The 21,718-nt window shown below is 41.9% G+C and overlaps 2 protein-coding genes, 1 long non-coding RNA gene and 2 pseudogenes across 3 annotated transcripts; 3 read left to right on the top strand and 2 right to left on the bottom strand.

Annotated features, from left to right (window-relative positions):
* Nucleotides 1–920: 920 nt before the first annotated feature.
* On the bottom strand, nt 921–1,876 carry LOC140626412 (histone H2B type 1-O-like; annotated as a pseudogene).
* LOC140626396 (histone H1.3-like) lies at nt 921–12,679 on the bottom strand. Its single transcript, XM_072814159.1, has 2 exons — nt 11,867–12,679; nt 921–1,832 (listed from the first exon to the last, which is right to left on the bottom strand). Exon 1 carries the CDS (start codon nt 12,607–12,609, stop codon nt 11,953–11,955), a length of 657 nt encoding a protein of 218 aa, XP_072670260.1. The 5' UTR covers nt 12,610–12,679; the 3' UTR covers nt 921–1,832; nt 11,867–11,952.
* On the top strand, nt 1,758–8,517 carry LOC140626400 (histone H3.1). The gene has a single exon (XM_072814161.1). It carries the CDS (start codon nt 3,050–3,052, stop codon nt 3,458–3,460), a length of 411 nt encoding a protein of 136 aa, XP_072670262.1. The 5' UTR covers nt 1,758–3,049; the 3' UTR covers nt 3,461–8,517.
* LOC140626398 (histone H2A-like) lies at nt 11,262–11,845 on the top strand (annotated as a pseudogene).
* Nucleotides 12,680–17,204: 4,525 nt separating the features above from the next.
* LOC140626413 (uncharacterized) lies at nt 17,205–20,508 on the top strand. Its single transcript, XR_012025566.1, has 2 exons — nt 17,205–17,953; nt 18,437–20,508. It is a non-coding gene; the product is annotated as an uncharacterized lncRNA (long non-coding RNA).
* Nucleotides 20,509–21,718: the final 1,210 nt, after the last annotated feature.

Here is a 21,718-nt window from a genome sequence, read left to right as displayed (position 1 = left end):
CCCAGTGGGTTTATAAGATATTTCCCCAGTCGAGCATCTAAGAAAACTCTATCCTAGCTAACATCTCAATAACATCCTTATATAGGATTCAGCAAAACCATGCCCAGATCCACAGAAACTGTCACATAACACTTGTGTTGTTTGAGGCTAGTAAATTCAAGGTAATGTATTAGCAGCAATACATAACTAATACACTTAGCCAACACACTCAACTCAGCATTTTCAGCAAAATGTGTCCCATCTAAATGAACAGATGAAATGAACTGAAACTGCCATCTCTTTCTAATGAAAGACACATATTTGAAAAAAGGAAAAAAGGGGTGAGGGAGAAACCCTATAGTGGCAACATTCCCTTTCACCACTATGTAACCCTTCATGCATACCCCGAACACTGAGCTACAAAATTCATGTGTTACAGTCCTCCCTGTTACCAAGCCTATAAATCCTTACCTGGACTTTCAGCAGCACGAAAACAAACGGTCTACTTTTAAATAATTAACACACGAAACCTCTTGATGTCCTTATGTTGTGGGATTGGTGCGTATCAAGATCTTTTCATACTCTTATATTTTTGGTTTTGTTTTACTTTTCTTTTTTTTTTTTTAAGGTATTATTTATTTATTTATGATAGTCACAGAGAGAGAGAGGCAGAGACACAGGCAGAGGGAGAAGCAGGCTCCATGAACCGGGAGCCTGATGTGGGATTCAATTCCGGGTCTCCAGGATCGCACCCTGGGCCAAAGGCAGGCGCTAAACCGCTGCGCCACCCAGGGATCCCTACTTTTCTTTTTTTCTAAGCGAATACAGAAGTAAATACTGAAGGCAAGAAAAAAATATAAAAATAACTCAAATCAGAGTTTAGTTTACATGTTTAGCAAACATGCTATACGGGTGATTACATCAGTAACATAAAAGCAAAATAAGGATAAAAACATTTTATTGCAGACTTGCAGAATTATCTTTGAAGCAGTCTACATCAGTAGTTAACATTAAATTCTGGGGTCCAGTAATTCCCCAGGCTTAGTTCAGTTTCTACATTAAGACTAAAATTGAAACTTGGTGTCCATTGTAACAAAAAAAGTCATCGGACGACTTAACCTTTATGAAACACATATTGTTATCAAGTAGGAATTGTATTTAAAGCAATAATCCAACATGTAGCTTAAGCATAGGCAACTTTAAAATCCAGGCAGCACTCTACAAAACAATGTAAAATCTCGATTAGATGAAAGAGTACAAATTAAAGACTTAATGAACAGACACCAAAACCAGACTTTTACACTTTTAGCGTTGCTTCTACTGTAATCATTTCACCAAACTTATGCATAATACTAAAGTGTGCTGTAAACACCTGTTACTAAAACTCTCAATTTGCAAAATGTGAGTAGCTCTTAAAAGAGCCTTTAAGTAAAGCAAAACGTAGGAAAACATATACTTGACGCTGGTGTACTTGGTGACGGCCTTGGTGCCCTCGGACACGGCGTGCTTGGCCAGCTCCCCGGGCAGCAGCAGGCGCACGGCCGTCTGGATCTCCCTGGACGTGATGGTCGAGCGCTTGTTGTAATGCGCCAGGCGCGACGCCTCGCCCGCGATGCGCTCGAAGATGTCGTTGACGAACGAGTTCATGATGCCCATGGCCTTGGACGAGATGCCCGTGTCGGGGTGCACCTGCTTCAGCACCTTGTACACGTAGATGGAATCGGTTTTTAAGACCTCGTTTGCGCCTCTTGCCATCTTTCTTCTGCGCCTTAGTCACCAACTTCCTGGAGCCCTTTTTGGGGACCGGCGCGTACTTGGCTGGGTCGGGGATGATAATGACAAGACTACAAAAACTAGGACCCACAGGAAGAACGGGAGAAGGAAAAAAAAATCCAGAGATTTATAGCAAATACATGCTAAAGAAGGCTCCAAAAATCTGAATTCCCATTGGACAAAAACTGACCAATAGATTAATAGTATGTAAATCGCGAGTTCCAAATCTGCGTTTTTATTGGACAAATCAACGAATGCTTTCAGGACTGCAATAGGTTGATTTGCAATACGGCTACATTACTATAAGTACATTCACTTAAGAAAAAAGAACAACGAACGCAACTCCCAATAAAACCGTCTAATAAGACCGTATTTTTAGCTCTGAGAAGTAGAAACCTTCAGATTTGAACGCGAAAACCAAGGAAGGAAGTCCTATTATCTAGCCCAGTCCGGTGGTGATTTTAGCTTCTTCGGGCTTATGACAAATAGCCCAGGAATCCTCGGGTCTCTTCCGGCAAGAATCCCGAGAGGCTGGACCATTGCTATTAAAAAAAATCAAGACACGCGATCGTCGCCATCTTTTCCAAGATTCCGCCTCGCAAACCTTTTCCCCAGAACTCTCGCCATTACACCCCGGCTGACTTTTTTAATTCATCAAAACCAAACCGCGTAGTCCGAAAACCAACTTGAGTTAAAACCGATACTGAAGAGCCGGGGGCTCCAGGATATTGCAACTTTAAAACGTGAAGCCTAAAATAAATCCTTTGCGTTTTAACATTATGTCCTAGGAGACCATGCTACAGTGCACTAGATACTTGCTCTAAACATAACGAAATAGAACTCTTGAGATGCTTAGATAGTGGAATTTGCAAATAGGTAAGGACCGGAAATACCACGCAGATGAAAAGGAGGTAACTTCAGGAAACGGCGTACATGTGTTAAAGAAGAGAAATCCTAAACCACTTTCTCTTCCGAATAGACTGTCTCATCTATCCACACAGGAGAAAACTCCAAAATTATTATTAGCTATAATTAACGAGTTGTGAAGCATCACAAATGAAACGGTAACAAGGTTTTTTTTCAAGGGGGGGTGGGGTGGGAAGATATCTGCTAATTGAAATCAACCAATCAGAAACGTGCACGGAAGAGCCGCACCCCTGCAGCATCCCTCCACAGGCTCGGAGTCGAGCAACGGTTTGCTAATTGGAATTGCCCATTATCCAATCAGAGTGGTTCTTTTCCTGTATAAAGACAGGGATGAGCCCATTCTGCGGTTTCTTTGCGTTGCAGCTAAGCCATGGCTCGCACGAAGCAGACGGCGCGCAAGTCGACGGGCGGCAAGGCCCCGCGCAAGCAGCTGGCCACCAAGGCGGCCCGCAAGAGCGCGCCGGCCACCGGCGGCGTCAAGAAGCCGCACCGCTACCGGCCCGGCACGGTGGCCCTGCGCGAGATCCGGCGCTACCAGAAGTCCACGGAGCTGCTGATCCGCAAGCTGCCGTTCCAGCGCCTGGTGCGCGAGATCGCGCAGGACTTCAAGACCGACCTGCGCTTCCAGAGCTCGGCCGTCATGGCGCTGCAGGAGGCGTGCGAGGCCTACCTGGTGGGGCTCTTCGAGGACACCAACCTCTGCGCCATCCACGCCAAGCGCGTCACCATCATGCCCAAGGACATCCAGCTGGCGCGCCGCATCCGCGGGGAGAGAGCTTAAAGCCTAATTTCCTAATTCGATTCCAGTTTTGAACCCAAAGGCTCTTTTCAGAGCCAACCACCTTATCTTTGATAGATGCCGTGACACTCCCCTTAGTCCTGTTCTAGTTTATGATGATAAAGTCGTAGTTCTTTTGGCGTAGGCCTGAAACATCCTTGACTCGGAGAATTAAGCTCTTAAGATCTAACCTGGGTTTTTGAGGCCGTATTACCTGCAGTTTTATTCCTAAACCTATTTTTTCAACGCAGGTGAGGCATTTAGGTTTTGGATTTCTGCTTTATTTTCTTTATTCTTTTGGAATGGCTGGATGCACCTTTTGAATTGGGGCTACTTTCTTGGGTCGTGCAGCCTACGGGCTCTTCGAATTCCACTTAACACTGCTCCACGGATTGGCCCATTGTGGCTTCTGGAGGCTAGATAGCCTTCGATTGAGCCTTCAAGGCTGAATTCTTTCCCAGAGTTAGACTTTTTCAGCTTGCCACTACCCCAAGGGGCCATCGCTTGGTCTGCACTTTTTCAACAATCCGAGGAACCAGCAGAACCTTGAGGGTGATCAAGGGTATGCTCCTAAACCTCTTAACAGGGAGCCACGTCTTCGGTTATGAGCTGAAACACTGAAAGTTTCTAAGACAACAGCTCTTCCTGCGGACTCCTTGGCGTCTCTACAACAGACTAAGCAACCAACATGAGAAAGTTATCTCTGGGAATGCGGAATGCAGGAATTAGGATCCTTTTTTAAAATGTTACTTGTAGTAATCTGTACACCCAAAGTGGGGCTGGAATTTACTACCTGACATCAAGAGTCCCATCCTCTACCAACTGAGCCAGCCAGCTGCCCCTTAATTAACACTCTTAAAAAGTCTATTTCAGGTTTCCTACATGCTCTATCTTAATCTAAATTAAATTTCATGAGAGTACCTACTATTTGTCAATAAAACATGACAATCCTTTGGAAGCTGGATAGTTTTCTGGCAGAAAATATTTTGTTCTCTACTATCCCTATAAGAAAACGGTTTGGGGACGCCTGGGTGGCTCAGCGGTTGAGTGCCTGCCTTCAGCCCAGGGTGTGATCCTGGAGTCCCAGAATCTAGTCCCAAAACAGGCTCCCTGCATGGAGCCTGCTTCTCCTTCTGCCTGTATCTTCTGCCTCTCTGTCTCTCATGAATAAATAAGTAAAATATTTTTTAAAAAAAGAAAAAACGACTTTATATTATTACTTATGAAACATATTCCCTTCTGGTGGAAATAACAGGTTCCTTAGTTCCTAAACTGGTAGCCCAATGGAAGAGAAGCCAGGAATTTTGTTCTGAAACCATTCAGGCAGTTATTTGGAAATGTAGGAGGATGTTTCCTAATTAGGATACTGTATACTATTTGGAAGGATTTCATCTGTTTGAATGCTTCTGCAGATCTGAGTTTGGAGATGGGAGAAGGTATACTTAACTACGGAATTAAGAGGCTTCTATCAAAAAAAAATTTTAATGGGCTGTTTCCCCTTAAAAGATTAAGGAAAATGATTAGTCAGGTGGTACATTTAAGAGGGACAAAGCTGTAAATAAAGTACACAAGTCATAGAAGTCCTGGAGATTTTATAGAAAACATTTTTGTTTTTGCAACTCTATCAGGCATTGGAGACTTGGGGAGTTGGGAATAGGGAACCCTGGGTCCATATGGAGAGAAGCTTAGCAATCCATAACTAAAATCACTTGAGTGTTGGATATTTGCCATGCTGGATAAAGGCATTCCTATTAGACTGTGATTTTTCTATATCCTGTACTTTCTTTGAGTTTCTAGCACAGTAAGTTTTTTAATATGTATTTCTATCTCACCAGATGTTGGTTATCAAGACATGATATATTGAGCACAGAAAACATTTTGTCTTATTAAATCCATCAGAATATCTAGAATGGTCCTTTGCCTAAAACAAAGGCTCAGAAAATTTTTTAGTTAAATTAGAATCTAAAATAAAAAAATTATTGGACAAACATATTACTGATTGGTGCACTCCTGATTACAGAAATAAAAGATTGATAGGGTTTGTGTAATTTTAATAGATCTTTTTCCAAAGGAGAAATAAATTTATTGAGTGGGTCACAATGGGCCAGAAGTCAGGTATAAGACTCCAAAATATAAGGAAAGTTCAATCATGATCTACTAGTATTATCCATTATATACAATTATTATTCTATTAGTGCTTTTACAGATAAGGAAACTAAAAGTAGGAAAGTTTCAGACAATGATGAGTTGAGCCACAACTTTCCCACTATGCATTACTACGTTAAACAACAGCATTAACATAATACTCATCACTTATCCCTGAGGGCTTTATTCCTAGGAAAAGCTGTCAGAGAAAGACTGGCATGTTTAATTCTTTCAAATCTGTTGAGAAAATGGAATGGTTTTGAAAATTTACAGGGTCTTATATGATTGTGACGTTCTATTATACTATTATGCTTACAGCCAGTTGCACATAGATATAACCAGTTCACAAGAATAAAAACATAACAGGACTATGGACAATTGTTAGCCTTTCTGCCCACTATACAAACAGCACTCTTCATATTTAAACACATACACACAAAAAATATTTTATTTTAATTTTAAAAGGTATACATTAAAATGGTAGTATTTGTTATCAAATGTTTTAAATTATTTTTTATTTTGTTGGAGAAGGATCACAAATATGACTCAGGTCACATTTTATGTGCACCTACTGGTATGATAGGTTGTATATCCATTTCTGGCTTACATGATTTCAACTATGTATCATTTTGTTTAAATGTATAATCTCTGAATGACCAGGAACTTTCTCTTATGGCAATGACAGCTAAAAATCAACACAAGAAATTCCATTTCATTCTTCATAGCCTTCCTACATCATCTGCCCACAGATAAATACCAATATTTTATATCAGACTTTTTTTTACCATAAAAGTGTTATAAATATTTTGTTTTCTTTTTGCAGTAGCCCTAACAAGTTAGGCAGCATACTTCAAAAAGTATCGGAGATAATGGATAAGTCAAGCCAAGGGGAAGAGGGTCATATAAGGGGCAGAGAGATTTATTACTCTTGGCTTAACACATAGAAAAACAAAATAAAATTACTAAATATGATAATATCTAGGGGTAATATCATCATCCATTGGACAGGATTAAAAACTCAGTCCATTCTAATATCACCTCACACCTGTCAAAACAGCTAAAAACAAAATCACAGGAAACAACAGGCATTGGCAAGGATGTGCAGAAAAAGGAACCCTTGTGTACTGTTGCAGGGAATACAAACTGGTGCAGCCACTGTGGAAAACACTACAGAGGTTTCCTAAAAAATTAAAAATAGAACCACCCAAAGACCCAAAAAAATCACATTACCCAGTATTTATCCATAGAATGCAAAAACAGTAACTCAAAGGGATGCATGCACCCCTATGTGTATTTCAGCATGATTTTTCTTTTTTTCTTTTTTTAAGATTTTATTTATTTCACAGAGAGAGAGAGATAGAGCACAAGTAGGCAGAGAGGCAGGCAGAGCAACAGGGAGAAGCAGATTCCACCACTGAGCAGGTAGCCAGATTCAGAACTCAATCCCAGGATTTTGGGATCATGACCTGAGCAGAAGGCTGTCTCTTAACCGACTGGACCATCCAGGCACCTTTGCAGCATTATTGACAACAGTCAAATTATGGAAGCAGCACAAGTGTCCATCATCAACTGATGAATGCATAAAGAAGAGGTGGTATATATACACAATGGAATATTATTCAGTCATAAAAAAAGAATGAAATCTTGCCATGGAGCTAGAGAGTATAATGCCCAGCGAAATAAGTCAGACAAAGAAAAAGAAATACCATATGATTTCACTCATATGTGGAATATAAGAAACAAAACAAATGAGCAAAGGGGGAAAAAGAGAGACAAAGGGAGAGAAAGAGAGAAAGAGAGAGACAATCCAAGAAACAGATTCTTTCTCTAGAGAACTGATGGTTACCAGACGGGAGGTGGGTGGGGCAAGGAGAGAAACAGGGGATGAGGATTAAAAAGTACATATTGTGATGGGGGAGGAGTGGGGGTACTCTCAGTCAATTAAAAACACATACTTAAAGTCAGAGAAAACAAGAGAGATGAATAACACCCCAAAGTATAGTTAGTGAGAAAAAAGAATAGGAGCATTATACATTTGCCAGTGATACTAATTGCACCCAGTTAATAAATATCATCAAAGCACATTATGAGAAGATTTTTAAATCAGGGTAATTTATTCATGGGGCTGGAAGTTGAGATGGAACTGGAAAGACTCTCCCAGGGAAGGAATGGCAGGTGAACCAAGTTGTTTAAAAAACAAGAAGGCGTTGAAAAGGAAATGTGAGTTGTTATTAGTGCTAATTACTGCAAGCAGAAAGTATTATGAAAAAAAGACTACAAATTTCTCACTTGAGCCTCAGGCCATGGGGAGCCAGTGACCCTATTCATAGGACACTTAAAAGAATGACCAGAATTGAGGAATTAGGGGCTGGAGACACTGGAATAAAGATGCTGGTTAGGAAACAATGAGATCATCCCCAAGTATAAATGGAGAAGGAGAACATGTAAGAAAGAAACTGTCAGTAGCTAGACTCTTTAAACATCACCCTGATTTAGTGACTGACCGGAATAATCAACACCTCAACACTATGCGGTGAATACAATGTGCCTCCTCCAGTTGTAAGAAGTCAGATGATTACTAAGCAGAAAGCAAAATGTAGTTACTTCAGCCTGGTCTTAAAAATTACTTTTGGCTCAGATCTGTGCAGTGTGCATAAAAACCTTCCTGCCATTAAGAAAATTTGAACTTGCTCTTCATGATTTCCATGTTAAGACTGCTGATTGAGGGAAGCCTGGGTGGCTCAGCGGTTTAATGCCACCTTCAGCCCAGGATGTGATCCTGGGGTCCTAGGATCAAGTCTCATGTCCGGCTCCCTGCATAGAGCCTTCTCCTCCCTCTGCCTGTGTGGCCTCTCTTTCTCTGTGTCTCTCATGAATAAATAAATAAAATCTTAAAAAAAAAAAAAAAAAAAAGACGACTGATATTGATTGGTTGGTCAATTGGGCTGTATGGTTGAGAGAGAACTATAAACACAGGATCCTGTCTGATATTTTACCATCCTGAAGTGTCATTCTGCTCTGTTGGGATTTTTTCTAAACCTGGGTTTGGCCACTATAATTGACAGACCATCTTTGTGCAGCAAAAGAGCATCAGAAACCCAAACATGAGCATTCCAAGAGATCCTCACAGGGAGACCATCCTAGGCATGTGGTTAGTAGTAAAATATAGTGACTGGGAATGAGCTTCCTGCACTATCACTTCCTGGTGCAGAGAGTACACTAAAATGTCTTTAGTCTTCTTTACTTATGATTTGACTGTATCAAAAATTGGGGGAGATGGAAAAAGATTGTAATAAGTTCTGATGCCCTTGAAAAGAAAAATCAAGGCCTGTCCTAGGGAAAGGAATTTGAAAACTAATTCCTAGGTCATTGATTAAATCATGTTTAATTGTGTCTGAAGCATTACAAAGGGCTTGTGAAATAGATAACTCACAAAGGGCCTACAAGGGAATCATATAAATTCTACTATCATGCTGGCTGAGCCTAAAAATGAAACCAAGAACTCCACTCCTTTTGTAGTTTATAGAATAGATGGGGTGCAGTGTAAAGAAACAGGCCCCAGGAACACAGAAACTTGTGAGACCCAGATTCACCCTTTACTGACAAGGCAATTCTGCCCATTTCATCTTTCTAAGCTACAATTTTCTTCACTGTGAAACAAGTATTTTAACTATACCTAATGCAAATGCTTCCTAGGAATGCAATCAGATTGTTCTGTAAATTGTAAGGAACTACAGAGATATTCTGTAGTCATTTGACCACTCATTGAATGTCACATTCTAGCATAATTCTCATATTCCCCATTCCTCTTCATCAGAAGTCCAGCAATCTCATTCTGAGTATTAAAGAGCTCATGGGTCTCTTGAACCTTACTCCCCTCCACACAACTTTTGTCTTCAAAAAGGTTCTTTTCAGTAAATATTTCATTCTCCTCATTTCTCCAGATCTCATTCTCATACAAACCAATGTCATCAAGGTTTTTTAGACTTTCTGGAAAGAAGAAAATATGGGGAGTAGCTGTAATTGGGAAAAACCGAACTCCTGCTTAGAAGAACTAGAAAGATACTTACAGGCTACATCACGCCACCTAGTTGTGAGAAAATTTTAATAGTCAATTTCAATAAGCTATTGAACAATAAGCATAGGAAAGGGAGGCTCTAAGAAAGAAAGTGAAAAGTATTTCAAGTATGAGGTATTGTGCCCACTGGAGATAGATAGGCTCAGAAGTTTAGGACTTCTATCCTACTATGGACGCTATGGATAGTCTGGGGGAACCTATATAGACAACATCTTCTCAATACTTAAGGCATACAGAATAAGAAAGCAAAATTAAAATAGTTATCGGGGTGCCTGGGTGGCCCAGTGACTTAAGCATCTCCCTTCATTCAGCTCAGGTCATGATTTCGGGTCCTGGGATGGAGCGCCAAGCCAGGCTTCCCTGTTCAGTGGGGAGCTTGCTTCTCTCTCTGTGGTCTCCCTCTCTCAAATAAACAAAATATTTTAAAATTATCAAAGTGTATTTCTTTTAAGTATGTGCATGTAATAATATCTTTCATTAGGAACTCATCAAATAACTAGGAGTAGCATGTAGAATAATGAAGGGGTCATGAGCTCACTATGAGTATAAAGGTTATTTCAAGATATCTGCAGTACTGGGATGCTTGGGTGGCTCGCAGTTGAACGTCTGCCTTTGGCTCAGGGCCTGATCCCAGGTCTGGGGATCAAGTCCCACATGAGCCTCCCTCCGAGGAGCCTTCTCTCTCCTATGTATCTGCCGGTCTCTCATGAATAATTTTTTTTTTAATTTTAAAAAAAAATTTAAAAAAAGATATCTGCAGTACTTCAAGTGATAAAACATCTGTGCTTCCAATTTCTGAAAAAAACACAGGAACTTGCAATATCCATTGTCATTAGTTCCCTACACACGTCATGGAAGGAAAAGAGAAGTTGCCTTTACACTTTGTGGAAATAAAGACACAATGTTTCCCCATCAGGTTTACAGCCCCATCATGATCTGTAGGACTTCGATTTTTGTCAAATTTCCCAGTAAAATTAAGTGGGCTTCCCAGAAATAAATAGGAACATTTCTGCCCTGGGAAAAAAGTGGCCCTGGATCAAACCATCTAGAACCAATTTACTTTCCACTGGTCACCTCAACTCCAGGAACTTGCTAGCCAACCACGCAGCCTTCCCCGAGATTTTTCTTTTATTGTGTTTCACCTTTCCAATTCCTGCTGCCTATTCAGCAGAAAAATCGGCAGCCAACCATGGCTCCCCTGGTACCTCTCAACAAACTAGGGGAAGGAATCTGGTAGGGAGGATAAACTATAAACCACCAGAGGTGACACACTTTTTACTATTCCTTAGCACCAGGGTGGCAAAAAATTATGCAGCTTTAGCGAAGAATACCGCGAATAGTCCCTCAAAAGACTCCATCTGATCAAGGGGGAAAAAATCCAAGATTTCCCATTGTTTGGAAATATATAAAATTTTTTATCTCAATCTCTAATTGGTTAAGTATTTGCTTTAACGGAGGTACCGTAAACCCAGAGTACCTTCTGATTGGCTAACTCTCAACAGCTCTGCAAACCAATGGGAAAGGAAATTTCGCTTAACAATCGGAGACTATAGTAACAATTCCTAATTAGTTAAGAGTTACACGTTCTTCTCTAACATGTCAGGTCGCGGGAAGCAGGGCGGCAAGGCTCGCGCCAAGGCCAAGACGCGCTCGTCGCGCGCCGGGCTCCAGTTCCCGGTGGGCCGCGTCCACCGCCTGCTCCGCAAGGGCAACTACGCGGAGCGGGTCGGGGCGGGCGCGCCGGTGTACCTGGCGGCCGTGCTGGAGTACCTGACGGCCGAGATCCTGGAGCTGGCGGGCAACGCGGCCCGCGACAACAAGAAGACGCGCATCATCCCGCGCCACCTGCAGCTGGCCATCCGCAACGACGAGGAGCTCAACAAGCTGCTGGGCCGCGTGACCATCGCGCAGGGCGGCGTCCTGCCCAACATCCAGGCCGTGCTGCTGCCCAAGACCGAGAGCCCACAAGGCCAAGAGCAAGTTTAGAGTTTCACAGCTATTACTTCCCCCAAAGCCAAAGGCCCTTTTCAGAGCCAAGTCTCTCCTACGGTAACGGTGACCCGGAATGGCGGTTGCAAAACTGCTTTAAGTGCCAGCGAGCCAATCAGACAGCGGCGCTAAACTGAAAACGCACCGCGGGCTGGGAACGCGCAACGAGCGGAAAAGGCAAAATGCACTATACTTACTAGTTACTAAGCTCTTTTGCCGGATATTAGTGGGTGGCTCTGAAAAGAGCCTTTGATATTTGCAAGACATCCAGGAGCTGCAACTTTTACTTCTTCTTAGGCGCAGCTTTCTTTACCTTTGTTGTCGCCTTGGGTTTGGCCGCTTTGGGCTTGGCCGCCTTGGGCTTCGGGGCTTTGGCTTTGGTCGCCTTCTTGGGCTTGGCCGCCTTCGCCTTCTTGGGGCTCTTGGCCACCTTCTTGGTGACGGCGGCCGCGGCGGGCTTCTTGGCCTTCTTCGGGGTCTTCTTGGCGCTCTTCTTGGGGGTGCCGGTCCCCGCTGCCTTCTTGGGCTTCTTGGCCGTCCCCGCCGCCCGCTTGGGCTTGGCCGCGCCCGCCTTCTTGGCCTTGGGCTTGGCCTCCCCGGAGGCCGCCTTCTTGTTGAGCTTGAAGGAGCCCGAGGCGCCGGTGCCCTTGGTCTGCACCAGGGTCCCCTTGCTCACCAGGCTCTTGAGGCCCAGCTTGATGCGGCTGTTGTTCTTCTCCACGTCGTAGCCGGCGGCCGCCAGCGCCTTCTTGAGCGCGGCCAAGGAGAGGCCGTTGCGCTCCTTGGACGCGGCCACCGCCTTGGTGATGAGCTCGGACACCGGGGGCCCGGACGCCTTGCGCTTTCCAGCAGCAACGCCGGCCTTTTTCGCCTTCTTCTTAACAGGTGTCTTCTCTGCAGGTGCGGAAGCAGCAGGAGCAACTGGCGCGGTCTCCGACATTTTCCTGCTTAGCCAAAATACACAAAAAGTCCGCGAAGACTGTCAGGACGACGTGGCTCCAGCCCGGCGGCCGCGGGTTTATATAGAGCACGACTGAGTGATGATTGGCTGCCTGCGCGGTACTCCGCGCTGCTCCGTAGGGCTCCTCCGCTCTGCAGCGTGGCTGTGTTTCTTTCCTCTCAAAAAAGAAGAAAAACATCAGAAATCTAGGCATGAAATAATTAGAGATTTGGAGGAAACGGATCCAAGAGTCTTCAGGCTTCGTTCCTGCTTTATTTGCTTTACCTACTTTCGAAACCAGTACTCTGAAACTTTCCTGATTCTCCAAACTCTCTCGAAAACTTCCGTCAACTTGAGACAACTTTCAGATTTTCCTTAAAAATACCATTTCTCTCTGTTTCCTTTGCACGTCTGTCTTCCAGGGTATTATTCTGCACATTCTTTTCTTTGCGAGCTTACATAAATAAGCTCATTTTTACTCAAACCTACAAGGAAAAACGTTTTTTTCGCGAGAGCAATAGCACAGCTCTCCCACAGTTGTTTGCAGTGAGCACTGGGGATGGGCCCTGGGATAGAAAATTTTACGTTCAAAATAGATAACTATTTTTTAATAGATTCATTTTTAAGATTTGAGTGACCAGTATGTAAACTGTTTGATCCCCGTGTTTTGGTGATTTAAACATTTTAGGAAGAATGGGGGGCAATGTTGCTCCATTCATTTTCCAGATAAACAGTTCTAAATGGAAACTTCCCTAAAATAGGAGTAGAATAGATTCTTCAGACCCAGAGTGGGCATTAAAAATCAACCACCAAAACTCTAAGGAGGAAAAGTGATATTGTCATAGAAGCAATAGAATGGCAGTTCTATGTCATTTTACCAATCTGGTGTTGAAGAACACAAAGTCACGTGTTTATATCCCATCTCCTTAAAACCAAATTACTTAATGACAGACACCCTGTCCATAAGATATTTTCCCTCCAATACTTAATATAGAATTTTGAACATATTTCCTGTATTTCAAAATGATATTTAAAGTACAAATTTCATTTGACTCTTTTCCAACATTGGAAGTAGGGACATAAGATTAGAAAGCAAAAGTTCTCATTTAAATCACTCTGGATTTTCCTAATGCTTCCTGGACTTTTTACTAACAGAATATGAACTAGGCTGTCACAACCTCAATTATTTGGCTAAATATGTCCACCTAAGAAGTTGAACAAACATTTCACAGACAATATGACCCACTTTACTGTTTTATCTCTTTTAGTTGGCAACACAACAAAGCTAATGAAATTAGGTAAATATTGGGTAAGTAAGCACAAATTTAATATTCTCTACCAACTAATTGGATACTGAAATTAAACTCCATGCTTCTTAAAACAGATAAACAAGAAGAGTATTTTGGTGTTATGTTTCTTCTAACAAATACCCTTACTATCGAAATTTTGTTATTCTAGGTTACATTCAATAATGATTTAAGAATTTTCTCAAATAAATCCAAGATAGGATAATCAGTTTTGAAGATGTCATCTCTCCACACTTAACTAATTCCATAAAGGGCACTTGGCTTGTTTTTAAATAGTCATTTATTGACGGCACTAACTCAAACCAAGCCTCTGGGATTAGGTCCATGTTATATATCAACCACAAATACTGTGTATAAAGAGGTACATTTATAGGATTGGATCTGCAGCATGCAGTTCTCCCCCCAAAGAGGCATTTTATGAATATCTGGAAGAGGCTATTTGTCATCCTCAATAGCATTGTCAATAGCAATAGTCCCAAACATTATATCAGCCCTGTTTCTTTTCAGATCAGAGCTTATTATTATCTAGACCTAAAGATAGAATTAAAATTAAGATTTTTAAAAGTTTACCATTTCGGTCATCATTGTAGTCAAAACATCAGTTACTGAATACTCCTTTGGAATCATTCCCTAAATTACATACACTCAATTAAGATAGGTGACAAGTTCCCACAGCAGATGTCACCATTCCATTCTTGTACAGTTCTTGCTGGTTCCCAGGGCTATTTAGGTTCCAAATAAATGAGAAGACACTGGGGCTATTTCCTTAACTGTAGGTAATCTCTGCCCTTCCCGGAGGGCAATAGTTGAGATTTGATTCCGCCTCAAAAATTCTTCCACAGATGTTTATAGAAGGATGGGGCTTGACTGAATATGATCACTGCTACTGTCTAAGACCCAAGTACTTAACCTCTCTGTAAATGTAGCATGGACAACATTCTGGAAAACTGGCTCATCCCAAGGGACTGTAAACTTGAAATGTTTCCACTATTACCTTGGTAGCCCACACAAAAAAATTGTGTTCATTACTTTCAAGCCTCAGTCTGTGTATATATATTAAGATGATTGATTTTACACTAGACTGAAACTTTACATTTATTTTATAAATGTAAAAAAAAAAAAAAACTGAGAAAGGGGCACCTGGGTGGCTCAACACTTGAGTGTCTGCCTTTGCCTCAGGTCCTAATCCTAGAGTTCCTGGATCAAGTCCCACATCAGGCTCCTCACAGGGAGCCTGCCTCTCCCTTTGCCTGTCTCTGCCTCTCTCTCTCTCTGTATCTCTCATGAATAAAATCTTTAAAAACAATAATAATAATAATAACTGAGAAAAAAACACAGCTGGATGAGTGATCGCTCACTTATTTCACGTTCTCCCAATTTTGGAGAAATTTTGGGAGAAAACCCTCTCATCATAGTAAACCACCGTGAAAGATCTAGGTAGCACTCATCAGGTCAGTCCACAGTGGCTGTACTTTCATGTTCCAAAATTCAGTGAATCTCAAAGTTTAAGGAGAAATAGGACTATAAGTAAATACTAAATAAATACCAAAAAGAGTGAAGAAAACATAAGGCCTCGATAGCAGATAGAGCATTGTATTTGGGTCAAATGTATTCAGAAGGGCCATAAGATAGCACATCTCTTTAAATTTCCTATCAGATGCTGTCATCTGAGGACATTCTCCCACTTGAAACTCCTTCAAGGATAACTATATCTCATTTTATTTCCTAAGAAGGGCACTACTGATGTCAAACTTCCAATTTCCTTTTGTATGTCCCCCTCTGTCTGTACTATCTGGTATACCCAGAAGTTGACTATTCTCCATCATATTTCAAAAATACTCTAATCCTCACTTCCTACAGTAAATCTCACTTTCAAACATCCACCACAGTCCCTTCCCAGTCTGGACTAGAAGTTCCTCAGAAGAAATTTACTGTCACAGCACAGCCCAACAGCATATATGCAATGATAGAATTGTTCTCTATCTGCACTGTCAAATAGACAGCCACCACCTACATGTGGCTATTTAGCAGTTAAATATGGCTGTAGTGACTGAAGAAATTCTTAATTTGATTTAATTTTAAGTAATATAAATTTAAATGAGCACGTGGCTAGTGGCTAACATAGGGCGGCACTGCTTTAAAACAACTCTTCTCAAACTTGAGAAAGCATACCACCCACTTTGAGATCCTGTTATTTTTAATTGCCATGTCAATTCAGTAGACTTTGGGTTGGATCTAAAATCCTGTGTGTCTAATAAGCTTCCAGGTGATGCTGTTGTTGCTGGGATACAGCTTCTCCACCCTTTACTGCTCAGCAGAAACTGCATTCTGGGCTGATGTCTGACCCCTCACCCTGAGTTTACTTTTCTCTTCCCTCTTCTAAGCTTTTTATTCTTTAAAAAAAGAAAAAGAAATAACATGTATGATCCTCTTTGTAAACCTGGTATTTGTACACTGATCTTGGCATATACTAGACCCAAACTTGTTGAATGAGTGAACGAATCAGTAGTGATTCTTGTTTGGTGCATAGGAGATCACTGTGTCTTAAGTTTTCAGGTAACTGTAACTGAGTTAAATTTCAGATAGTGAAATGAATAATCTGCTGACTGCCTATACCATAGGTACCAGCAGAGAAGGAATTTTTCTTTTTTTCTTTTTTTTTTTTTTGTTTGTTTGTTTGTTTTGGAATTTTTCTTAATTACCTTTTATAGGACACAGAAGGGAGGCACTTACTACGAGTGTGCAGAATGAGTAAATATTGGCATTTCTTTATTAGGTATATCAATGTATCATCTGTGTGTAGAACATTAATTCTCTTTTTTACTTGGACAATATTTTAGTTTCTTAGCGTTGATTTTTATTATTACTTCTGTTGATTTGCAAACTTTTACACAGCATGATGCACGTATCTTCAATGTTTTACTGACATAGATCAGTGGTAGATGGCAACTTCATAAGACCGGAAGCAGAAGGCCTCCGGTCTATCCTCAACAATATCATTTACTGGAACAGAGTGAGGTCTCCGGGTCTGGGATTCTTCATCTCTACGATGCAAATAGTGCTTTATAAATTTGGGAGTAAAGAGTAGAAATCCAATTAAGGTTTGCTCCCCGTCCTACAGCTCCCTCTTTAATCAGGAATGCTGAAAACCACCTAAGTCTACAAGTTCGGCCAAAGGGAATGTTCCCCTTTGATCTGCCAAATTTAAGTAAGTATTATTAAAATTGTAAGCATTAGTTCTTGTATTTTTAAAAGAATCTTCACATTTAAAAATTAATTTTAGGGGATCCCTGGGTGGCACAGCGGTTTGGCGCCTGCCTTTGGCCCAGGGCGCGATCCTGGAGACCCGGCATCGAATCCCACGTCGGGCTCCCGGTGCATGGAGCCTGCTTCTCCCTCTGCCTGTGTCTCTGCCTCTCTCTCTCTCTCCCTGTGACTATCGTAAATAAAAAAAAAAATTAAAAATTAATTTTATTGTCATCCCTCCCTTTTATAGACAACCGTAGAGTCACGGCCTCCTTTTTATAAATGATCAAAGAGCTTAGGGGGCTTAAACAAACATCAAGGATCGGAGGGACCCACAGGCAGACCCGGGCAGGGAAACCCGCGATTCCCGCTCTGCGAGGACACCGAGTGGGAGAGTCCCAGGCTCCGCCCCTTCCAGGCTTCAGCCGCGAGCCCCGCGCGGAGAGGGAAGAGGCGGAGTGGGTGCCGGTCCCGCCTCCACCGTTTCAGTTTCCGCAAAGGTCCGCAGGAGTGGTATATAAAGGGCCGCAGCCAGGATTTCGGGACTAGTGTGACTGTCACTAACTGTAGGTCTTGTCTGGTCGCGGCAAGGGCGGGAAGGGGCTGGGCAAGGGCGGCGCCAAGCGCCACCGCAAGGTGCTGCGCGACAACATCCAGGGCATCACCAAGCCCGCCATCCGGCGGCTGGCCCGGCGCGGCGGCGTCAAGCGCATCTCGGGCCTCATCTACGAGGAGACCCGCGGGGTGCTCAAGGTGTTCCTCAGAAGAAGAGCTGTTTTCGCAGGACGAAGGTAACGCCGCTACCTGGTCCTTCCTTCCCGTGGGCTCTAGTTAGCGCGCACTTCGTCCCCTGGCAGGTTCTGGAAACTTGTAGTTGGCAGCCGGCTAGGGTGGCCTTCAGACCAGGCCATGCTCACCCAGCTGCTTTCTCTACCTGAAAACGTGCCCTTGCTTCTCTTGGACAGCATTAGTCTGTTTTAATGGAGCCCATGACATATTACCAACTTTTTCCCTTAAGTTTTAATATTCCTCTGCTGGTGCCTTACTATCTATGTATACACTTGTGTCTCCGCTTGATCCAGCGCCCTATCAGTTCCTACCTTTTTCTTATGTTAAATCTCCCAAGTAATCTGGAGTACCTCCATGTCTCATTAACCTTTCAGGGTTATCTGACTTCACCACTCACTAAAAATACCCTTGCTGTGGTTACCAGTGACCTAATAACATCTTTGCTAAATCTGACACTGTTCATCTCTCCTCCCTTCTCTTCACAGGGTTTTGTGGTACCTTTCTTCCTGATTCATCCTATGTGAGTATGATTCTTCTCAGTTTGCTTTTGGGGTTCCTGCTTGTGATTCTAACCAATATACAAACTTGCATTCTCTGCACATCAGCCTATAGATCCTCCTTGAGCCATCTCTTCCATAAATGGTGAGACATCCACACACCCAGGAAAGACCTGAGCATCAGCTGAAAGATAGAATAGATCACCCCAACATACACCAGTTTGGCATAAGGATTATTCTGAGCTAAAGGCACTTGAAAAACAGTTATGAGAATGGGGCTCTGACTTTCCCATTTCTCTCTGAAAGCACATAATGATCCCATGTGAAAGGTGTCATCTCTATATCCAGAAGAGAAGAATTTATCACCAGAAACAGGGAGTTGCACTAAGAGAAATCTGTACAGACAGGCCTTGTTAAAATAAGCCTGCATCTCCTTTCCTCCCCTATTTTTGTTGCTATTTCAGGATTACTACACTTTGTTCAACCTACTATGTAAACCCTTAGGCCTAACCACTTTGTGGGTCTTCATTTTCCTGTGAAGACTCCTATGAACACATAAAAATACTAAATAACATGTGTATGCTTTTCTCTAGTTAATCTGTTTTATGTCAATTTAATTCTCAGGTTCAACCAGACACCCTGGAAGGGTAGAAGGAAGTTCTGTCTCTTGTACATAGCCTTCCAGTCCGATTCTCAATGCCCTTCTGTGACCACAGATTCATGTCCGATCTTTCCCTGCATGCTTCATCACCCCACTTCCCCTATAATCCCTCCACCTCACTGCGGTCAGAGACTGAGTGATGTGCACATTTCACTATCTTTTAGGCAAAACAACAAAAATCAAAAGCCTTCACTGGTTCTCCTAACATCTACAGAATAAAATCCAATTCTTGTGTTTTTTCTGGCACTTGCTCACCTGCACAATCTCCTCTTCCAGCCTCTGTCCTCATCCAACGCTGACTCCTCTAGCTGAATATACTCAACAACTTGTCATATGTGGAACTTTGTTTTCCTCAACAGTGTCCTTTATATACACCATTTCTTCTTCCAGAAAGAACCTGCAACTCCTTTGGAGATTCTACAAAAATCTTTTTCCTCCACTGCTCTGAGGTTCTCTGGCTGGGCCCTGTAAATTACACTGAGAAAAGACAGCCTAACGAGAGGAAAACAAACAGAAGCTTATCGTGTGCATCACATACACACACAAGCACTCAGTGGTAACTCAAAGCGGAAGTTAGAGTTTGGGATCTATGTATCTCACTTCTTAGGGGACAGGGAGTGAAGGGCTCTCATGGAAAAGCAAATGACTTTTTGGAAAGATAAATGGACCCTAAAAGAATAGATGGCAGATATGATAGCTGATGACAGTCTGTCTGGAAGTGGTACCAGCTTCTCATTTCCAACAGGAGACTAGTCTTTCTCCTGAGGAGGGGATGTATGACACTGAGTTATTTTTGAGGATCCGCATTTAGGCAAAGAAAGATTTCAGGAACTCAAATGCCTTCAGCACAAAATTAATTCTTATGCTTTGTATAAGTACTTATATAGGGTGGCATATTTTGGGGTGGCATATCCTGATCCCCTTCATTCCATTAAGAGTTTCCTTCCTAACATTCCAAAAAATGTACTCCACACATATGCCTAACACAACTTCAGAGTTCCCTATACGACTTCCGAGCTACTACACACTTAAACAGCTCCCTAGATGCCTTAAAGACTTGGACAATATCTTCATTTTGATATTCTCAGGACCCAGGTAATTACCAGCACATGTTATTCCCTTAGTAAATATTTGTGCAATGCCTAAATGATTCAATCAATGATTACACTATCAAAGGCCACAAGAAAACTTTTATATGAATTCTTCCCCTTTAATATTAACTGCTCCCCTAGAACTTTTTCCTCTCTTAACATTTTCCTTTAGACAGATGTCAGGCTTGTAGCTACAAAGCCCTATTGCAGACTTTTAAGATACAGACTGTAAACCCTTAATTTGTAATAAATTGTTTAATGGTTCCCAACCTGCATTTGTAAAATAAATATGACTCCTGTTTCTTGTTCTTACAGATCTTTATTTTAACGTCCACCTTTCAAAGAGGATAATTTTACCCAAAATTTTCTCACAAAAATGCCACTTTTATAGGCTCGTATGTAATCAAAGTGAGCTAGATTTCTATCACTATTTAATGGAATAGCCATATGTTGCTATGGAATTCCTAAGCTTTATTTTGCTGGCATGAGTTATAAGAGAAAGAAAATAAAAGAGGGATTAGCAGGATTTGGTAGGTCCATATTTGCTTTAAGTGTGATTCAAAAACACCTATTTATTGGGGTGCCTGCGTGGCTCAGCTGGATGGGCATCCGACTCGATCTCAGGGTCATGGTTTCAAGGCTCCATGTTGGGTGTGAAGCATACTTAAAAGAAAAGAACAAAAAACTGTTTCTTTAGTTCTCTAACTTGAGTTGATCTTTTCTATAATGTAAACTTTCCATAAATAATAGTGAAAGGGAATAGAAGGGAAGGGAGAAGAAATGGGTAGGAAATATCAGAAAGGGAGACAGAACATGAGGACTCCTAACTCTGGGAAACGAACTAGGGGTGGTGGAAGGGGAGGAGGGCGGGAGTGGGGGTGAATGGGTGAGGGGCACTGAGGGGGGCACTTGACGGGATGAGCATTGGGTGTTATTCTGTATGTTGGCAAATTGAACACCAATAAAAAATAAGCTTATTATTAAAAAAAAGAAAAAAATATAATGTGAACTTTCCTAGAAATGTATGTTATTATGTTTTTAGCATATTCACATATACAGTATGAAAAATAGTTATTGCTACAGATCTTTTATGAAAATATTTAATCATCCAAATTAATTTACTCTGAAAATGGTATGTTTATTCAGAGTTATTGACTGCACTTTTTTTCTTAAAATTTTCTTTTTTTTTTTTTTTTTTTAAGATTTTATTTGTTTATTCATGAGAGACACACAGAGAGAGGCAGAGACCCGGGCAGAGGGAGAAGCAGGCTTCCTGCAAAAGGCCTGATGTAGGACTTGATCCCAGGACCCTGGGATCACAACCTAAGCCAAAGGCAGACACTCAACCACTGAGCCACTCAGGTATCCCTTGACTGCACTTCTGAACCCAAGATTAAAATTTGGATTTACCTATATCTGATGTGGGAACCAAAGACAAATGAAAAATAAAATTTCCTTACTACTTATCACCCACTGACAAAGCCCTTAAAACAGGCAGGCAGAGTGACATTCCTCTAG

This window comes from Canis lupus, chromosome 37 (assembly GCF_048164855.1).
Source record: "Canis lupus baileyi chromosome 37, mCanLup2.hap1, whole genome shotgun sequence".
NCBI classification, from domain to species: domain Eukaryota; kingdom Metazoa; phylum Chordata; class Mammalia; order Carnivora; family Canidae; genus Canis; species Canis lupus.
Note: the sequence above shows the minus strand (reverse complement) of the source record. Positions and strands in the feature narration are given on the sequence as shown.